At 41.3% G+C, this 22,475-nt stretch overlaps 1 protein-coding gene across 3 annotated transcripts in view; it reads left to right on the forward strand.

Moving 5' to 3' along the window:
- LOC146861877 (uncharacterized) overlaps positions 1-21,860 on the forward strand; it is a 200,000-nt gene extending 178,140 nt beyond the window's left edge. For all 3 annotated transcript variants that reach the window (XM_085641048.1, XM_085641047.1, XM_085641049.1), the window contains exon 9: positions 20,240-21,860. In XM_085641048.1, the coding sequence (XP_085497174.1) occupies positions 20,240-20,991 (752 nt within the window). In that variant the 3' untranslated portion in view covers positions 20,992-21,860. The remainder of the gene's footprint in view (positions 1-20,239) is intronic.
- Positions 21,861-22,475: the final 615 nt, after the last annotated feature.

Here is a 22,475-nt window from a genome sequence, read left to right on the forward strand (position 1 = left end):
GGGTATGATTTCCAACATGTTACATACCAAACATGATAGGATTAGTTGCAGCCGTTTTCGAGATGGGTATCGCGTAATTATGCAGTGCCCCTCAATATAGTATATGCTGCTTCACTGACAACCTGGGAAAATGAACTCTGTAGGCTGCAAAGGTATCCTGCTCAGGCAGGGGCACCCTCTCACTTAGAACCAAGCACAATGCCTTCAGGATTGCAAAGGCCTGCTATAGGGGGGACTTATAGGTTTTAAGTGCAGTGACCCTGTTCCAGCGCGGAACATCAGATTCCCCCTTCGGCACAGATCAAACTACCTCAACATCAAATTTACTTATATACATTCATTGGTGGGCCCCATAACACCAATACTTACTCTCAGTTGATCTGTTTTCTGAGGGAAATATGCTTCCAAACGCTGACATGAAAGGAATACCTTTACCTTACTCTAAACACATTGACCACAGACCTAAGATATCCCTCTCATAAGGAGATGGATCATTTAGTTGTTTGCAGGTTTAGTTTCACAGTCATTTATCTAGTCTTCAAATCCCATTAAATTCTCTTCTTAAATAATCGACACAACACATTTGTCAATTAATCAAATATTCTTTATCTAAGAAATATTGCAAGAAACGTTAGAAATCATCATCAGCATTTCAGAGCATCATATTTACCTATTCTGGCTAAATACGTCCTCTAAGTCAGTCAGTCAAGAAAATTTTATTCAGCAAAGTTAGGCCGCAATTCAGTCTCTCAAAGATTCAGGATAACAGCTGTCCAGCAGTGTCACCGTCCTCTCCGTCAGCATAACGTCAGGAAATCGAGTTCATCCAAGAAGAGCGAGCGAACGATAGCGTTTTTAAGCTCAGTTCCCTACCTACATTTATAATGAAAATAATGTCAAAAAGTATCAAGATCGGGGTTTAGAAAGTCCTGATTGGTCCACTTGGGGTCGAGGGGTACAGTTCTCAGGGTGTCAAATGATGAAGTCATCAAACTTGCTTGTTCAGGTTTCTTAAATTGAGCTTTGTCTTTGGTCTTGGATAGGTTCCCGGAGCATCCTTGAAGGGTACATGTTCTCCCGGGGTCAGGTCCAGGCCACTGCTGCTGGCGGCGACGCCTGCGCATTTCAAACAGAACCTCGTGTTGTCAGGGCAGTCACGTTTAACATCTCGTTCAGCCATCTTGTTTAGGCCGAAATGGTCTTAAGCAAAAGAAACACAAAAACGTAATTAAAACATAGAAATGGCTAATAAAATGTTATCCCCTTGCTAATACCCATATGTGTGTGTATTTATCTAGCAGAAGCAAGCGGTTTATACTCACTGAATAAAGCACAGATCACAAATACATCACCAAAGCGACATATAACATGCAATATTCTAGTTTTCTACTATTAATATGCGTACTCAAATTAGTTTACAATTAATATAGCCATGCAAAGTGCAATTCCCACGTGTAATTCTTTTGTTAATATAATTGGTGAGTTATCACTTCAAACAGATTAATAATATTACAATTAATTGATTATTCGGATTAATATAAACATGCAGAATGGGGGGGTATACAAAATTTTTGTATTACCCGCTCCAGCAATCCCCCCTTTGGTGATTATATCACCACACTAATTAAAAATTTTGTATCCCTTTTTCGGAAATTTAAATTGATTTCTTGTTTCATTCATATTTCAGTTTCTCCTGTTTCTTCTCTTTTCGCTGTTTTATACATACTCTCTTTGATTTCTTCTAATTGTATTTCTTCAAATTCTCTTTCTTGTTTCTTATCTCTTCTCCTTAAGTTTTCTCTTTTTAATCTTTTCTGATTTTTATTCTTTTTACTACAAATACATCCTAGTCTAATTATTAATACTAAGAAAATCACACATGTTAATGGAAATAATATCTTACCTATAAATGTACTACCTAATTTTACTACAAAATCTTTAATAGTTGATATTTTCTTTCCAATCTTCTCCCAAACACCTTCAACCTCCAGTGGTGCAATTTCGTCATGCAATTCTGTAATATTTGTACTATAAATTTTCAAATCTCCACTTTCGTCAGGAATGTAAGTACAACAATGTTGAACTTTCAGCATTCCACAGACTCCACCCTCTTTTGCCAATAAAATATCAAGGGCAAGTTGATTTTTCATTACCATAGCACGCATAACAACCATTTCAGTATTTACCAATAAGAATCCTCCAGCGGTGCTTGTTGACAAGCGATCCCCTACTGTTGAAAGTCTTCTAATTTGTTCGCATTCAGAGATATTCCCACTGCGGGTATCAGTGCTCCAAAAATGTCACCCACAATTTCAGTCCAAGATTCTCTCTTACTACGTGCTAAATAACTACCTAAACTATGTACACCATCTTCTCCTCTATCCATGTGAAAAATCTTTGGAAAAACCAGGCCAACATAACATGTGCCATACCAATGGTCTGGTAAACGATAATATGCCCTGTTCCCACAGATAAAATACAGTCCTGGAAAGACTGGATCTCTTCCACCTTTAAATCCCCATCCTCCCATGTTTCGGTATGTATCATGGCACTCACTATTCCCTAGAAAATAATTGTCATACGCCGTCTGATTCCTTCTTATACACAATTTCCCTTTCTGAGGCCAATCTAAAGCCATAGTTGGACTCGTTTCCCTTCTTAAATGTGTCTCCGTTTCTACATCCCAAACCGTTTTCTCCACTTTCCCTTCTGAAACCTTCCTTTGCATTTTCAATCTCCTTTCTTCAACCATATCCAAAAATGTCTTCTCCACTTTCTTTAAACTGCAAGTGAAGTTATTTCTAAATATATATTCTAAGGTTAGTTCATTTGTCTCTAAGAAAAATTCACCTAATACCTTTGCAGGTTTTACCTTGTTTACTTTGTTAATTGCTGGTACTTGTGAAAATATAGTATCTACATCTGAAAACTAATACTCTAATTTACCTGTTTGATAAAATAAACTAGCTGTTACACTACATGTTATTCCATATGTGACAGGAAGGTGATGATAAGTCACTCCTTCAGATACAGATGCAGGTAATTGCATACATACGTAGCAATCCCTTACGTCCATTGTTTTTACATATTCATACAACAACTTTGAAAACACATTGTTAGAAAAATCTGTTATTGACCTGTCTTTATGAAAATAGTTTTTATCTATTCTAGTTGGAACTACCTTTTGAACTTTCCCTATATTAGTTATGTTATCACTATGTCCTTCTAATGTATCTACAGTAACTTTAAATTAAATTAGTAGAGCATGAATACTCCAAAGAAACATTAATAATCCTGTACAGCAACAACACATTTTGCACCATCTTCTAAGGAAGGTACATCTACTTTTGCTACTTTCTATGTTTGCCATCTTTCTAAATGAGCCGCGTCTTTTGACTTAGCCTCTTCTACTTCACAACTAGTTTCTAACCCAAGGCTTCTAAGCACCTACCTGGTACTACCAGTTCTTGTCTTTTTCAGTATTTTTATTGTTTTTCCATCAGTAACTTCTTTATCTCATTCAGTTTGGCATCTCATCATCTTTCACTTTCCTCTTGTTTTCAGCATACAGGTTGTCCTGAACATCCGCTTCTTCTCCCATATCGGATAAGATAACTCTCAGTATTTCCGATTCTTCGTCTTCCTCAACCACTTCCGGTACAACCACCTCTGGATTTCCTTGGCTATCCGCCTCTTCTTTCACTTCAGGCAGAGCCACATATGTCCATTCCCGTGATTTATACTTCTGGTTAGGTTTTCTTGTTCGTTTGTTTTCCTTATACTACTGTCTGTTCTTCTTCTTTCGATTTTTCCTGACTCGTTACTTCATTCACCTGTTCAGCTCTTGGCGAATTTACACGTGTCAGTCGATCCCTCAGTCTCTTTATTTTGTTTGGCCACACCTCGTCTTTTGCCGCTCTTTTCAATTTACTCCCTTTATCATTCTTTTCAGTTCTCCAAGCTCTCTTTCTCAGAACTCGGCCTTCTGGTATTTCATCTTCGCTTCCCTCAGACTCTGTTTCAACTTGCTTTTTACCTTCAACGAGTTCTTTTTCCACCTCTTTTGTTTTCCCTACATCTGTCCCTCCTCGAATCTCCGTCGCGCAATCTTCCTGCTTACTACTTGTCCCTGCTTCTAACTGGATGTTGGAGTTCCCTACGCCTCCTCGGGGGTCTTCCGCAATAATCTTTCCCTCTCCCTCTGTATCTGGCACCTGTCCATCTAAAGGTGTTGTTTCAGGTGGAATTTCTCTCAATCTTTCATCTGGCACTTCCTCTCACGGATTTCTTTCATTGTCTCTCCACTTTCTTTTTCTTTGTTCCTCCTTTGTTCTTTCTTAGACGAATGTGCTCTTTGTTCTGTCTCTGAGTCTGAACTGGATTCAGAAATCTGTAACCTTTTCCTCAAGGAGTTACTTCTGGGGACCAAAGTTAACCTTGGCTCTGTCTCCCCCCTTTCAGAGTTTTCTCCTTCCTTATCTTTCGGCTCTCCGTCATCTGACTCAGTACTGGATTCTGATTCATCAAAATACTTTTTTTCTTTACAGTCAACTGGATTTGGAATTCTCAAAGTATGACTTGCATGGATCCAGTTCTTCAATCCAGCACACTTCACAGCTGTTGTTGTAGTCAAAATGACTTGCCTTGGTTTTCCCCACCTGGGAACCAAACCGTTTCTTCTTCTGTGTACTTTTATCCTTACCCAGTCCCCTGGGCTTAGATCATGAGCTGGCTTCTTTTCAAGAGTGGTGGCATCCGCTCCAACCTGATGAAACACAGAATGAACTGCGTCAGCCATTCTTTTACAGTACTCCAATACCATGTCATCAGTTATTGTCATCAGCTTGTTGACTGGTATAAATACATGTCTCATTGCGCGTCCCATGAGGATCTCATGAGGACTCAAACCAGTAGTTCTGTCTGGTATTGATCTAATAGTCATGAGTACTAGAGGCAAGACATCGGGCCATTTCATACCTGTGGCTAAACACATTGTCCCTATTCTGTTTTTGATAGTACCATTCATTTGTTCTACTACACCAGAAGCCTCTGGTCGGTAGGCACAATGCAGTTTTTGTCGTACATTCAATGCTTCACAAATCAGTTTTATGATCTCATTATGAAAATGTCCTCCTCTGTCTGATTCAATTGTTACTGGGAACCCAAACCTAGGTATAAATTCCCTCAACAATAATTTTGCCACTGTCATTCCATCATTTCTCCTTGTTGGGAACGCCTCTACCCACCTGGAGAATAGGCACACCATCACGAAAACATACCTCAACCTGTTACAAGGAGGCATTTCAATGAAATCTACTTGCATTCTGGTGAAAGGCCCTCCCTCTCGACCTATTGTTCCTAGACTCACCACTGTCTTTCTTCCTGGATTGTATTGCTGACAAATTAGACATCTTTGACAAATACTCTCCGCCACAAGCCAGAACTTGGCATTATACCAAGTTTGTTTAAAAGACCTAATCATGGTGTCTCTCCCTATATGTCCCTGTCAATGATACATCCTTGTCATGGCAGACGTCATGCTATCAGGCATAACTGGTCTTCCATCTCGATAGACCCACACATGATCTTTCTCTCTTGGTGCACATCCTGCTTTTACCCACTGTTTTACTTCTTCCTCTCCTGCTTCTTCTTGCAATTGTCTTACCTCATCCCATGTTCCCACAGTGTTAGTAAACATTGGGAAACAAGAAATCAACTCCTTTTCCTTTGCCCGATTGATTGAATTCTGATTTCGTGCACAATATTGTGCCATGTCATTGGCGAATTTATTTCCAGTGGCAATGTTATCACCACTGCGACTATGAGCAGCACATTTTACCACAGCCAATTGCCTAGGCAGCTGTATTGCCTCAAGCAACTTTCCAACCACTTCGGCATTCTTAATGGGAGTTCCACTTGAGGTCAGGAAACCTCTTTGCAGCCAAATTTGGCCGAAATCATGGACCACCCCGTAGCCATACTGGCTATCAATTATCACAGTCACTCTCTCACTTTTCCCAATCTTACATGCTCTGGTCAGGGCAATAAGTTCAGCTACTTGGGCCGACCTTACTCCTTTCAAATAGGATGCTTCCATCACTGCTGCAACTGTACATACCGCATATGCTGCACTCAGCACTCCCATCATCTGTTCTTAAACAAGATCCATCAACAAACATGACATAATCACTTTCTGGTAAAGGGTCATCTTTTATGTCAGGTCTTGGTTTTGTACAGAAATCAAGTACATCCAAACAATCATGATCTGCCTAATATCTTACCTCCACATGCTCTACATCAGGCAACAATGTGGAAGGATTCACATTCACGCATCTCACAAGACTCACATTTGTTGCACCCAAAATGACCTTTTCATACTTAGTCAGTCGGCTGTGCGTCATATACTGAGTACGACTCCTTGTTAAAAGAATTGCCACATCATGAGGTACAAACACTTTCACAGGGTATCCCATCACAATTCCTTCACTCTGTTCCAAACTTCGACATGTAGCAGCTACTGCTTTCAGACACCCAGGAAGGGCTACAGCTATTGGGTCCAACATGGATGAAAAATATGCAATTGGTTTCCTCAGTTTTCCATGCTTCTGTACTAGAACAGAGAGTGCACATCCATTTCTCTCACTGCAATACAACTCGAACTCCTTATCATAGTCAGGCATACCTAATGCCGGCGCTTCACACAATCCTTCTCTCAACTTCTTGAATGCTGCCATCTCCTCTTTGTTCAAATCAATAGGATCTCTCACATCACTTCTTGTCAGACGTACCAAAGGTTTTGCAATCAATGAAAAATTGCCTATCCACTGACGACAATATCCAACCATTCCCAGAAACATTCTCACTTCTCTTTGGGTCATTGGTGGACTCATTCTTTTTATAATCCTGATTCTGTCTATGGGTATTTTCCTGTGTCCTTTCTCAATGCTGTGTCCTAAATATTGGACTTCTTTCTTACAAAATTGTAATTTTGATGGTGACACTTTTAATCCTCCATCTGCCAAATGATTCAGCAAAGCTACCGTGTCTACCTCACAAGCTTCACGAGTTTTCGATGCCACAAGTAGGTCATCGATATACTGGACTAGTACTGAATTTTCAGGCATTTCTAAACTCTCCAAAGACCTTTTCAATAGCTGATTAAATATTGAGGGGCTTTCGGTATACCCCTGTGGAATTCGGCACCACGCCAAAATACGCTTGCCAAAACGAAAATTTGCTGACTGTCATGGTGCAATGGGATGGAAAAGAAAGCATGGCACAAATCAATCACTGTGTACCATTCTGCGTCATGAGGGATCTGATATAAAATCACAGATGGATTCGGTACAATGGGACCACATGGTACAACAATTTTGTTTATCTTTTTCAGATCTTGCACTATTCTGAACTTCCCACTAGGCTTTTTCAGTCCCATTATTGGTGAATTACATGGGCTACTCATTATTTCTCTCAAAATTCCTTGTTTTATCATTTTCTCAATCACAGGAGTAACTCCTTCGATTATTTCAGGGGTCAATTTATATTGTGGGACATTTGGATAACCTAATCATTCTTTTACAGTTATCTTTACTGGATCTACATTTCTCATCAATCCTACATCTTCTCCTGTGAAGTCCCAAACTTCTGCTTTTACCGATTGTTTAAATTCTTTTGGTAGTTCGTCAGGGTTGAATACAGCATAGGTTCTTGTAACCTCTTTCTCTCTGTTTGCCATTGTCATTTTATACAGCACATCATCATCTGGTGTTTCAAAGGCTATTCCATCTGGAGTACAAAATATAGTGCAATTCATCTTGCACAATAAATCTCTACCTAACAAGTTCACAGGACTGGTATCGCACACTACAAATCTGTACATTTCAGAAAATTTCCCTATACTAACTTTCACTGGTTCTGTAAGGTAAGTTCTAATCTGTCTGTTGGACACACCAACTACTTGGATCGTTTCATCCGAGAGAGGAAGATTCTTAACATCAGCTGATCTAACAGTTGATCGTGTAGCACCAGTATCAACTAGGAAAGTAATATTTTCATTATTAACCTTTCCATCTACAAATGGGCCTGTCTGGTATACTTCTAGAGTTGCGCCAAGTACGCACTCTTCTTCCTCCCTTCGGCACCGTCAATAACCCTCTTCTGAATCGCTTTCATCGCTTTGCAGCCAATACTGCGAAGCAGCGCTAGCGCGTTGAGGCTTATTTACTTGTTCTTCGTTGTAGAATCCATTCTCCTTACTATACTTCTGGCAATTTTTGTTCTGTGGAAAAGGTGGTTTTGGCACCTGATTCTGTTGTGTTACACCCTGCTGTTGTCGTTGCTGTTGACCACTCACCTCATTCTGCACCTGTGGATTCAAGGATGAATTTTCATCATTAGTACTTGGTGGATTCTTACACTCTGATTTCCAATGCCTTATCCTACCGCAATTATGACACGGAAATTTCTTTTTAGCTTCCTCAATATTCCCTTTATTTTTCCCAGGATTAAATCTCTGTTTTGACCCAGCTTGTTCTACTAATTGTGCTTCCTGTCTCTCTGCTACTTTGACCTGTGCCCACATTGCCTACTCTTTTAGTTTTCGCTGTTTTGCTTCAATTTCATCACTGAAATATTTAGCATGTCTCAATAGTTCGTCTATTTTCTTCTTTTGCCAATCTACCGTATGCTGTTTTATCATTTCACTAATTTCTGGATGAAGACCATATACAAATCTGTATATGAAATTACTCAAATCCTTGTCACTCAAATTTTCATCTCCACTGAATTGTTTAAAGGCTAAAATTAACCTCTCATAATAGGCATGTACTGATTCTTTGCTTTCCTGATGTGTTCTGCCAATTTTTACCCAATCTGTCTCTTTAGGGGTACTGTGTTCTTCAAAAATGCCATAACCTGCTCGTATTTCTTCATTACCTCAGGGTCTGGAGCTCCTGTCTAAGGATCCCTTGGGTATTCCTGTGTTGGCCAATCTATTACTATTTTACATTCTGTCCATAGATCCGCTGGCACGATTATGTCAAACAAGCTATTCAAATCAATCCACAGTACTTTGGATAGCTTCACAAATCTGTCCACCTGTCTATGCCACTCAACGGGTTTTTCACGCATTCGAGGGAAGTCATTCGTAAATGACAAAATATCCTGTCTAGTCCATGGGACATGCACATATCCTCCTCCCGGAATCTCTCTCATAGGGTATTCTGTCACAACCTTCTCCTTCTCTCTCACAGGATAAGCTGAAAACGTTTTGTCTGAAACTTCGTCTCGCTTACGATACCATCTGCTCTTCCATTTGTCCACATCTCCCCATTTTCTCAACAAAATAATTATTTCCTTAATCTGACCTGTTCGTCCTATGGTATTCATGTTTTCAATATCTTTTTCGGTGAAAAGTACTCGATAGGGTTTCTGTAAGGCTTTTACCTTTTCAATATCAATACCCATCTCATTTGCCACTTCTTCTAATCTTTCATGAAGACTCTTCGCTCTCCATGTTATGCTTTTGCACAGAAATACCAACTCCTCATCTTGGTAGGTTTTTAACTTCTCTGTCGGGATAGTTCCTACTATTAATTCTTCCAGTACCATTCGTAATTTAGCTACATCTATTGACTGAGATTCCTTGTCTTTCTTTTGCAAGCTTCTCAACCATTCACTCATCTCCTCGGTAGATGGTCCTACTGGCTTCTCTATATTTCCTTGTCCAAAATCTTGTTGAGTTTTTGACATTGTCTCTATCATTGTCATTCGTTTCTCTGCACATTTGTCCTACAAATGGGTTATTTGAAAAACTCGGTTCAATCATACTCATAGTCTGTCTCCATGCATTCTCACTCTGACTCATTCTTGGTTTTCCACCGGTTTATTACTTTTATAAGGGACAGTCAAACAATGTTCACTGTCTTTCTGCTTGTCAAAAATAGGCATTACTGGACCTATCGTTACTGGTACAGTTACTCGCTTCCAAATTCTTAGTCAATTCTCATATTTTCTCAGTTAATTCTAGAGTTGTTTTTGCTAGTTCTGCTGAATTTTCTCCATCTAATTTTCCTCCGGACTTCTTCTCTACCTTTCTAATAGGATTGTTTCTTCCCAAATCTTGGAACTCTGGTTCCGATTTTATGATTCGTACTGTTTCTTTCATTGGGGCACTTGGAGTTAATATTTCTGGTTCTGGTCGGTATGGTGGTGGATTCTTATAGAACATATCATCAAGTACATCATCTTCTGATTCATTCACTCCATATCCTCTCGATTCCACATTATGCCTCTTTTCTACACACTTTCGTCCTTCATTCTCTCCTGCAGTTCTTACGGGAAACAAACCCTCAGTCATACTCGCATTTCGCCACCTTCTCATTCGATCATCATGCGTCTCATGTCCGTATGATCTGCCAAACAGGTACCTATATCCTCTACCATTTCTCTGTCTTTCTCGGTCATGCATTTCGTCTTCCCACTCCGTCAAAGCCTCAAATTGAGTCGGTCTAGGTCTCGGGTCTAAATTCATCATTTTCTCTCTCAAATTTCTCAAAACAGCCAAATTAAATGAACCATGCTCTGGAAAAGCCAATACTCCGTCCTTTTCAGTGTATTTAACCCAGGGGTCTCCAACAGGTCGATCGCGAGCTACCGGTAGCTCGCCGACCCTCTGAGAGTAGCTCGCGCTGCTATTTAATTATTGAGACGTCATTCACAATTTTATTTTGTATCCCGTCATTTTCTTTCACAACTTTCAGCCCTTTTCCATAAGTAAACAGCCCTTGCCCGCCCTCACACAAACCAGCTGCTCTGATTGGCTGTAGTGAGCTTAGCTGGGGCGGGGCGGGCTGAAGACCGTGACGTTTTTCCTCCTCCTTTTCCAGGCTGGCACCGCGCTTCCCATCATCTTCCACTCCACTGACTTGGGCCTCCCGGAGCAGCTCTGAGGTAAGAGGGGCACCTGACCCTGAATGAGCCGAGTCGCTGGGTAAAAGCACTCAGTGCTTGCAAGGCCTTTTGATTTTAGCGTTGTCTGCCACTGCACTGTAGAGATCTGCCTTCAGTAAAAAAGCGCAGTGGCAGGCAACGTTTAAAATTAAAAGTCCTTTCAGGCACTGACTGAGGCTGGGCCGAAATTGCTGTGGGAGTGGATGCCTGTGTTAAGTTAATTAAAAAATGTAAGATTCTTATTATTGCCTGGCGAACGTGAGGTTTTTCCTCCGATTCACGCGCCATCTGCCTTTTCCAGGCTGGCACCGCGCTTCGGATCACATTTCATTTTTGTGGCCTCCCGGAGCAGCTGTGTGCTAAGAGGGACCCCTGACCCTGAATGAGCCGCGTCGTCGGGTAAAAGCACACAGTGCTTGCAAGGCCCTTTGATTTTAGCGTTGTCTGCCACTGCACTTTAGAGATCTACATTCAGTAAAAAAGCGCAGTGGCAGGCAACGTTTAAAATTAAAAGTCCTTTCAGGCACTGACTGGGGCTGGGCCGAAATTGCTGTGGGAGTGGATGCCTGTGTTAAGGTAATTAAAAAATGTAAGATTCTTATTATTGCCTGGCGAACGTGAGGTTTTTCCTCCCATTCACGCGCCATCTGCCTTTTCCAGGCTGGCACCGCGCTTCGGATCACATTTCATTTTTGTGGCCTCCCGGAGCAGCTGTGTGCTAAGAGGGACCCCTGACCCTGAATGAGCCGCGTCGTCGGGTAAAAGCACACAGTGCTTGCAAGGCCTTTTGATTTTAGCATTGTCTGCCACTGCACTGTAGAGATCTGCCTTCAGTAAAAAAGCGCAGTGGCAGGCAACGTTTAAAATTAAATGTCCTTTCAGGCACTGTGACTGGGCCGATATCGCGGTGGGAGTCGATGTTAAAGTCTGACTCTAAGATTCTTGTCTGCACTAATCCACTTTCACTGACCTTATCACGCTTTCATTTGCCTTTGCGTAGTAGTCAGTGAAAGTGGATTATTCTGGGAAAGTGCATGCAAGTAAAGTACCTTTGATTTTAACATTGGCTGCCACCGTGCTTTACATATGCATGAGGAATAAAGTGCGGTGGCAGCCAACGTTAACATCAAAGGTCCTTGCAGGCACTCTATCACTGTGGCAGCCAACTTAAGTGCTCGCCTGCACTGAACACCTCCAAAGTCATGCTAAGGCAAATATATAGCGCGGTGTAGTAATCAGTGAAAGCCTTTCACTGATTACTACACCTCGCTATATATTTGCTTTTTTATGACTGTGACAGCTGTTAGCAGGTCTGGTTAGTATGCACCCATGCAAGGACCTTAGATTTTAACATCGGCTGCCACCGTGTTTTAATACTTGCCTTAACAGTAATAAAAGCACAGCGGCAGCTGACATTCAAATTAAAAGTCCTTGCATGTACTGTGCTGCAGCTAGGGCAGCGCGACCTATGCCACCGGGTGCTAAGGCTGACTTCATGTGGGTGCGCCAATATAAATATAGAAAACACCTGCTACTGCGTTCCTGGCCTGGAACTAATTTCTGCCAACAATAAAAATGTCAACGTGGATGATGAATGTACTTCTTGGAAACAGAGCAAGAGATTGTTTGTATAATTTGTAAACTTACAATACACAGGAAGTTTTTACTCGCTGTAGGATAGCACAGACGGTTAATATGCCTGCTGCAAAGAAGGTGCAGATTGTTGCTAGCTAGCTCTTTGAGTTAAAATCCAAATGTAGAACAGTGAGCAAGTAACTTATCAAAGAGCTGCACGAAAACTGCAAGGTATAGGCTGGCTGGCCGGGCTGGACCATTATGATTTCCCCCAGTTGTTGCAAAATAGGTTCATTTGGGTACAAATCAATTCCTATTCGAATCCCCCAACCATGTTGTTAGGTCGGAGTTAGGTTTAAAAAAAAAAAAAAAATTCTATGTTTCTGCCTCTCCTGACCAAGCACTCTAAACTATCCTGCCTACCAGTATGGATGACTTGTGACTCCTATACCTTCTTGTCCTCAGTCGTATGTAACATTTCACTGATTGATTGTCTGTGTAAATCTGTGTCATGTAAAGTGTTCTGACACCTTACACTGGTTGGTAGGAGTGGCGCTATAAAACTAATTAAAATAAATGTATCTGAGAGAGAGTGGTTATGAAGGCTTGAGAGGCACTGTTAAAGGATGGTTATGAAGGAATCCGTAGCGGAGGTGGTCACTTGGGGGGTCAACAAGCATTGCCGCACTGGGCGCCACCAGCGCTAAAGCCAGCCCTGGCTACCGTGTTTTACATCTTCCTGCCTTCAATAAAGCACGGTGGCAGTCAGCACAAAAATCGAAGGTGCTTGCCTGCACTGAACTGCTTTCACAGTCATTCAAAGGCAAATATATAGCGCACTGTAGTAATCAGTGAAAGCCTTTCATTGATTTCTACACTGCGCTATATATTTACCTTTGCATGACTGTGAAAGCAGTTCAGAGCATGCAAGGATCTTGGATTCTAACGTCACCTGCTACCGCGCTTTACATCCTCATTCAAAAGTAAAGTGCGGTGCCAGCCGAGGTTGAAATCAAAGGGCCGCACATGCACTGAGCAGCATTTTTGTCATTAAAATGAGGTGCACTTTGAAAATGAAGGTCAGACTGGTCACTGGTGCCAACAAGAACAGTTATCGCACCTTCAGCATTACTGAAAGTACATGTTTTTGAAAAAGGTAGGTCTGTGCCTCTTCCTTTGCAAATTTTCCTTCTGCTACTTCACGGCTCAACAGGCAGAAGCAGGGCATTGTCACAATTCAAAGAACGAGTCCCTTTGATGAGTTTTGTCTCGTTCTTCTCTGCGTTTTAAATCCCAGACTGCAAAATTCATGCCACAGAAAGGGAGAATCTCAGAAGGGAAAATACATTTTTACTTATCAATCTCCTACATTTGCAGTAAGGCACCAGCTTTCTGGAATAAGTTTATGAAGGTAGGAGACCCATCAAACATTTTGTTAGAGGTGGGCTAACCAAAAAATTAACAGGTAGAGCAAAAGGGTTTTTGGGGTGATGATAAGTAAAAATCAGTCAAATATGCACTGGCGGCCCTTGCCATTTTGAGCAGGTGCAGCACCATGTCTAGGATTGTACACAGAGTCACAGACAGATTGATGCACGCACATTCCCAAATTTATTTTGAGGAGGTTGACACCTGTGTGCCTTAGGGGTATGTAGCGATTGAGCTAAGTGGGCAGCTGTGCTGTTAGTAGTGAATGGCTTTTGAGAAAAATGGGTATGTGCTTAGTGTAGGACAGGACGGTGCAAACTAGACCTCTTCCTATTTACAGAATTCAGTATGGGCTCTGAAGAAATTAGGCTTAAGATTAATGAAATTGAGCGTGGGGAGGTCTCTCGGAAAAATGTGCGAGTTGCTTGGGGTTTAGTAGCTCACGACGATTTTCACTGACCAGAAGTAGCTCTCACTACACAAAGGGTTGGAGACCCCTGATTTAACCCAATTATCTAACCAAATGCATGTGTGATATCCATATTTCTCAACCATAAAGGATGCAGGGGTTTCGGTGGAGGAAGTAACTGTCCTTCCCTAGTTATGATCGGTTTGTTCTTCTTAAACCACTTCTTAATTTTACCAAACCAAGACTTTTTCTCCTTTTCTGGTGGATCGTAATACATTTTCCTTTCTGTCGTGTCTCACTAGTTTCTCCTTACGACTGTACCGCTATTCTGTCCAATTGCAGCGCGACTCACACTAACGCACCAATCCGGAGCGTCTACGTCACTGTCACAATTCTCAAATCCCAGCACGACTCACACTAACGCACCAATAGGGAGCGTTTACGTCACCCTGTATTTCTCCACTCCTAGCGCGGCGCACACTAACGCACCAATCCAGAGCATTTTACGGTTCCGACTGTCAAATCCCAGCGCGGTTGTTCTGACGTCAGCAGCCGCTGCGGCAGCTCCTGCTCCTGTCTACCCCTCCTTTACAAATCTGCTCAGTAAGTTTTGTTTCAATTTCTACAATTCTGTTAGTAACAACATAAAAACGTCTCCATTGTCCGCTTCGATAACCAAAGAATAGCAATAGACCTTTCTCACGGGAATTCCATCTTTCCCGAGAGCAGCACTTACCTCTGCCCTACTACGGAATCGTTACTTCCGTTGATAAAGTAGCACATCCCTCTACTTCACCCTTCTGACAAGCATTAGCTAACTGTTTCTCCAGAATTAAGACACATAGTTGGAGACCCAATGCTCCTGAGAAATAAAACCAGAGTTTCACAATTAACCTGAATGCTATTTTGTTCACGCACTTTCACACAAGAAAAATGTAGTACATTCACACAGAATCCTGTCTTTCCCGAGAACAGCGAACAGTCTGTCCTACTACAGAATTATGACATACGTTAACAAAGCAGCGCTTACCTCTCCTTTGTCCTTCTAACAAGCTCAGAGAGTACCTTTCCAGTGATAAGCGTTATCGGAATGCCAGTTGGATCCCTGGTGCCTAAGATCAAAATTTCACAGGTATCCTTCGCTATCATACACACTTCTCTCACACAGAAAATGTCTCTAATGGCAACACACGGCGATGTCACCGAATCAAACCCAGACAATGCGTCGTGCAACTTCAATCGTCACACGTTTCTCCTGTGTACCTACAGGATAACAACAATTCCGTCTTTCCCGAGAACACCGCTTACCTCTACTACGGAACCGTTACAAACATCCGACTTTCTACATCCCAGAAGCCGTGCAAACAACATAACTCAATACGACTCAACATAGAGTGTTAATACATAAACCAATAAATAACCAATAATCAATAAGCTATTTACAAGCAATAATCACTAAACCAAAACAATAAAAACCATCGTCTTGCTACCAGAAAAACTGTTCCAGCGCGGAACATCAAATTCCCCCTTCAGCACAGATCAAACTACCTCAGCATCAATTCACTCATATACATTCATTGGCGGGGCCCATAACACCAATACTTACTCTCAGTTGATCTGTTTTCTGAGGGAAATATGCTTTCAAACGCTGACATGAAAACTCTAAACACATTGACCACAGACCTAAGATATCCCTCTCATAAGGAGATGGATCATTTAGTTGTTTGCAGGTTTAGTTTCACAGTCATTTATCTAGTCTTCAAATCCCATTAAATTCTCTTCTTACATAATCGACACAACACATTAGTCAATTAATCAAATATTCTTTATCTAAGAAATATTGCAAGAAATGTTAGAAATCATCATCAGCATTTCAGAGCATCATATTTACCTATTCTGGCTAAAGTCGTCCTCTAAGTCAGTCAGTCAAGAAGAATTTTATTCAGCAAAGTTAGGCCGCAATTCAGTCTCTCAAAGATTCAGGATAACAGCTGTCCAGCAGTGTCACCATCCTCTCCATCAGCATAACGTCAGGAAATCGAGTTCGTCAAAGAAGAGCGAGCGAACGATAGCGTTTTTAAGCTCAATTCGCTACCTACTTTTATAATGAAAATAATGTCAAAAAGTATCAAGATCGGGGTTTAGAAAGTCCTGATTGGTCCACTTGGGGTCGAGGGGTACAGTTCTTAGGGTGTCAAATGATGAAGTTATCAAACTTGCTTGTTCCGGTTTCTTAAATTGACCTTTGTCTTTGGTCTTGGATAGGTTCCCGGAGCGTCCTTGAAGGGTACATGTTCTCCCGGGGTCAGGTCCAGGCCACTGCTGCTGGCGGCGACGCCTGCGCATTTCAAACAGAACCTCGTGTTGTCAGGGCAGTCACGTTTAACATCTCGTTCAGCCATCTTGTTTAGGCCGAAATGGTCAACTTAAGCAAAAGAAACACAAAAACGTGATTAAAACATAGAAATGGCTAATAAAATGTTATCCCCTTGCTAATACCCATATGTGTGTGTATTTATCTAGCAGAAGCAACACTCAGAGCGGTTTATATTCACTGAATAAAGCACAAATCACAAATACATCACCAAAGCGACATATAACATGCAATATTCTAGTTTTCTACTATTAATATGCATACTCAAATTAGTTTACAATTAATATAGCCATGCAAAGTGCAATTCCCACGTGTAATTCTTTTGTTAATATAATTGGTGAGTTATCACTTCAAACAGATTAATAATATTACAATGAATTGATTATTCGGATTAATATAAACATGCAGAATGGGGGGTATACAAAATTTTACCCGCTCCAGCAACCCCAGATATAGGAAACCTATATCTTTAGCAAGTGGTGCTAGCACCAACTTACACAGGCTGCAATGGCGGGCCTGTAGTTTCATTTGCATGGTCTCTCATGGGTGGCATAATGCATGCTTCAGCCCATGGAAGCCCTCTGGAGTGCCTATGCTCTGGGTAGCTTAGTACCATATACTAGGAACTGATAAGGGTACCCCAGTATTCAGTCTGGAATGTGCCCAAGTACTCAACACAACAATTTAGGGAGAAAGCAGATAGACCGGGGTCCTGGTTAGCAGGGTGAGAGTCAGACTAGTCAAAAACCAGCATAGTACCAGGCACAAAGTAGGGGTAACCACGCAGAAGGGTTCTGCCTTCCTACAAAGAGGCGATATGTGAAGGCAGTTTTACCTAATAAGGTCTTTTGACATGAAAGAGATGCACTGAATGGCTGCCACTGCAGCACCACTGTCGGTGGATCGTGGATCTTAGGAGTAATTTCTTGTCAGCAGTATCGAACACTGCTGAGATGTTAAATAGAATCATTGCACCATCTGTGGTGAGCATTTCTTTCTTTAAGTTAGTTATGCAGGTGTCTGTCTCTCTACTAAGTTAGGAAGGAAGACTTATGTTGCTAACAAGGACATTCTTTTCCTAGTGGGCTTAACACCGGAGACTGAATTTTTAAGCTGTTCCTTCATCTGTGCATGCTTGGAATTCTAGGGAGTATCTGCTTGTTCAAAACTATCATTGCTAAATTGGTGTGACATTGGGGGGGGTGTTGGAGATTTAGTGCACCCAGGATCCTGGATACTTGAGCCTCCTGAAAATGGTTAATATATGGAACGCAGCAAGCCACGGTGTCGCTCAGTTTATGGTCACTGGCTGCCAAGTAGCAATGGCTGTGATGTTGGTCAGTAGAGTGCCTGTCTTGTCTCCGTGATACACTCTGTGGTCCTTTATAGAGTGGTTGAGCTGTGATCTCCGTCAGTGTAGACAATTGAATAGCCATCAGAAATACGCCTATGCAGGCATGAGTGTTACTTGTGTTATCTGAACATGTGCAAAAAATCACAGGCCTCTGTAGTGTGGACATTGGCATCTGGGTTTATTCCAGACTTAACAGAAAAAACTACAAGATGATGGAAGGAATCCTTGAATCAATCAGCCTCTGGCAATCACTTTGGGCTGCCTTCCTGACCATTGTTTTTCACCCACTGTGCCACTCTGGAGAAAGACCTGCTTTATGCATATCAGTCTTGGTTCTGCTGCAATAGGAATTGTCCATCCCGAACAGCCAGGTCCCCTCCACATAAGACCACAAGCAACCCCAGACTGGTTTCAACCTACATTTCTCATCAGTGAGCTTGAGTCCTATGGCGCATTGGGGACTGGACCCATATCTGGGCATCCCCATTGCTCTTAGGGTGTCTGCTACAAAAACGAGGGGCTGCAATGTGGCCCTGAGTAATTTTCAGTGGCTGCGATTAATTCAAGCATTCCATAGGTCACTTTTTTGTGTTGTTCAGCCATATTTACAAGGGCACTCCTGTGAACAGTGTTCGCTGCAACTTCCCACTATCAGACCACAACTGCAATATTAGTAGGTTCATGTAGTGACAACTTGGTTACACAGTATGGTAAAAGGGGTAAAAACTTCCTTGTTGCCATGATTCCATTCGCTAAAAAGTAAAAAGCTTACAATTTTAACCTGCTTACTTACCCTACATCTGTCCGTTACATTGTTTGTCTTCTGAGCACAGAGTATAATGTTGTGTGAAGGGAAAATGTTGTTTAGCGATACTGATATGGATATATGAAAGGCTCCTATGCTTTGTTTAGCTACTTCAGGTGAAGCCCCAAGTGGGTGATTAAAAGAAAGGTTATTTAAACTCCCAGGAAGGCACAATGATCCATAGCCACAGGAAAATAATTTATTGTTCCTGTACAACCGAGGTATGCAACAGATATGTCGCTTTCTTATTAATTAAGTTTAAAGATTTTCACTGTAGGCCTTCTGTAGAAAAGGGTAGAAGTCACTTAGTAGTTACTATGATTGTGCAATGGACACAGTCATTAACATCACAAGCTTTGTTGTCATTCTCTAGATAGCATAGAGTTCAGGGACACTGAGGCCCACCACTTCAACCACTATATTAGCTTTTAGTAATATGCAAGGAAACCATACCCGCTTGACATACATTTTCACCTGCTGAGGGATGAGACACAAAGAGGAAATGCATTTTCCCCTATAGGCATGGCATGGGGCACACAAACATGTTTGGCTTAGCTCTGTCTAGCACAGTTTCTTACACTCACAATATGGAATTGTTTTCACATGTTGCAAACGGACAGATTACAGCAACTGACAGTACAGAGGTTACTAAACGGGCAACATTTCTTTTGCCACACCATCTGCTTTCCTTAACCGCTCTATCTAAAATGATCGTAAAGCTTTCCTGCCATTTCATAATATTCATTTTGCCCACTTCCTTAACATATCCAAATCAATAGATGACACGTGCATATGGTTTCAGTGCACATTACTAATCTTAGCGTGCCATAGTACATGAAGAAGCCTCACTGATTTCTAACCTATTTGTTAACGTGTTACCATCTTTAGGCCTTAGCCCAGACTTTAAAGTGTTGTGTTTCAGAGTTTCTGCTAGTTCAGAACACTGCTATTTTTGTTGCATGCTGAGGATGCTGCTGTTAATCATCCTCAAAGTCAATTATTTTAACAGTCTAGATGAGGCAGTACTGCGTCCTTAAAGAATTTGTGAAAAACATACCTTTTATTGATGACAACAATATTGAAGAAGTGGAAAAGATCACACTTTATTTTGCGATAGCTGTATATAACCTACTTTATATTTCCAGTGTTTTGCACTGCTACATATAAATGTCTAAAACCATGAATTGTATCAACTTGAGTAACTAGGCATAACATAAGTCTGTGTGCTTTTCATTTATTTTCCAAAGCCATCTGTTAGTTATAATAACTTTTGAACGAATGTGATAAAGATGCTTTTCATATGGAGCTCTAACACAAGTAATCTCCTCTTTTTTTCCCAAAAAGGGGATAGATTCATAACCAGGAACATGAACAATCAAGGTTATATGAATTGTACTGAAACTACACCATGCAAAGCTACATCACAAAAAGCAATGTTTTCACAAAACTCAGAGACTGTAAAGAAGTCTAGAAGCCGCCTGCAATCGGAAAGGAGTCAGGAACTTGAAGGAACGATAAACATTCAAGGTGAAAGTGGTTTAAGTAATCTGTCTAGCACAAATCTCCAACAAGAGAACCTACAAAGACAACATTCAGACATGTGCAAGGAGCATGAGAAGGAGCTGGACAATGCAGAAGTTATTGCATGTGAACCAAGCCCACAGCCACACTGGAATACGTATACATTTGCTCAACGCAAGCAGAACTTCTATCACAAAGGTGATTCCATACGACACCTGAGAGCACGTGCAAAAAACTCACCTTTTCAAAGTAGTGAAAGCCTGAAAAGCGTCAGTGGAACAAGCCATCTCATTAGGAACCAAAAGATGCACACACGACAGAGACCTTATCAGTGCAATGTTTGTGATCAAAGCTTCAGCTGGAAAAATAATCTAATTCGGCATCAAACAAAGCATACTGGAGAAAAGCCGTATCAGTGTGATGAGTGTGAAAAAAGCTTTACCCAGAAAGGAACTCTTACTATACATCAGAGAATACATTCTGGAGAGCGGCCATATCATTGTAGTCAATGTGAGACCAGATTCCGAGAGAAGAAACAGCTTATTAGGCACTTCAAGAAGGTTCACAAGTCCTGACTTGCATGCAAGCTGAACAGAACACTCTAAAGTGGACCATTGCAAGGGTAACTTACCTAGTGTTCCACCTCTTAAAATTCCAAACATCCTAATATGACTTTAGTCAAGAATAAGGGTTACTGTCCATCTGCTGTATGCAGACAATTTATCCCAGTTTGCCTCTATGTAAGGCCTAATCATTGTTTTGAATGTCAGAGAATTTTTATTTAGATGGACCAACTTTACATACCAGAGGATACGTACAGAAAATTTCTTGGAAATACGGAATGCACACTACATTAAGAAGCAATTGGCAGGAGTATCGATACTTGGAAAAATATCCCAAGGGACAAAAATTAACCAGAAAGCGAAGCAGGCCTAAACACAACAAATGGCTTCCAATAGCAAGAAGTGAACTTTTACTGCTGTTTTAACAATGTTTATTTTTTTTCCTGATTTCAGAGACAAAAGGCATTAAAATAACCAATAAGTAAAACACAACCAGTTGTTCCAAGAATATCCCAAAAATATTAACAGTGGCCTAGAAAACAACAAATCTGGGTTGAATCCCTTTAGGACAACCAACTAGTTTAACAACTCTGGACTCATATTGGTCTATCAGCTGCATATATAAATGTTTACGGCAATCCAAGGACATGTATATAAATATACACCCCAGAGATGTCTCCTCTTTATGGTTAAACCTGTGAAAAAAAGACTTCTTAAACATTATAACAGCCAAATGTATGAAATCCCTGACTTATGATGTTCACCAGGTTAGCATCCTCTTTTCTGATGCAGAATTTACTGCTTGATCGAAACAGATAAAATATATGATTACCTACAACGCAGGCATTGTGAAAGAAAATAAATATTGTTATACATATAAACATGTACTGTCTAACAACTTTGTAGTAGTATAAAATGATAGGAAGAGAAAGTTCTGTGAATTAAAGTTCATCCAATAATAAATTAGACAGTCATGTACAGCTGCACGTAAGCATGACGTACCTCAAACATTAAAAAAGCATTTGACTTCATTATCCATCTTTAATATTTAGATTTATGCGATGGAACATAAGTCATCAAATGCGGCTAAACAATTTGTTATTTGAATTTTGTTGTGCACTCTAATGAGGACTATCATTTGCGTTAGACAGTAGCCTAGGAGGTCTGGGTTGAGGGTCAAGACAGTAGGCCCAGCCTCTTATGGGCATAACACAGTAGGCCCGGACGGGCCCGCCGTGGGCCCGGGCGCGGCCCGCGTGCGTCCTGTGGGCCACTGGCTGTGCTTTATGCTGCAGGTGTCAGTGATTTGGAGGCCTGCAGGGGGTTGTGGGACGTGTAGCCCCCAGCAGCTGCGATCCTGCGATGGCTCACCTCCCGGGCATGAACGGCAGCAAGCTTCTCCTGAGCGATGAAATGGGTAAGGACAATGGCAGGCTCCTAGCAGCAATTCAATGCAGAATGGCAATCTCTGTTCCCCTATTCATGTGAAGGTCATT

This window comes from Triturus cristatus, chromosome 2_2 (assembly GCF_964204655.1).
Source record: "Triturus cristatus chromosome 2_2, aTriCri1.1, whole genome shotgun sequence".
Taxonomy (NCBI): domain Eukaryota; kingdom Metazoa; phylum Chordata; class Amphibia; order Caudata; family Salamandridae; genus Triturus; species Triturus cristatus.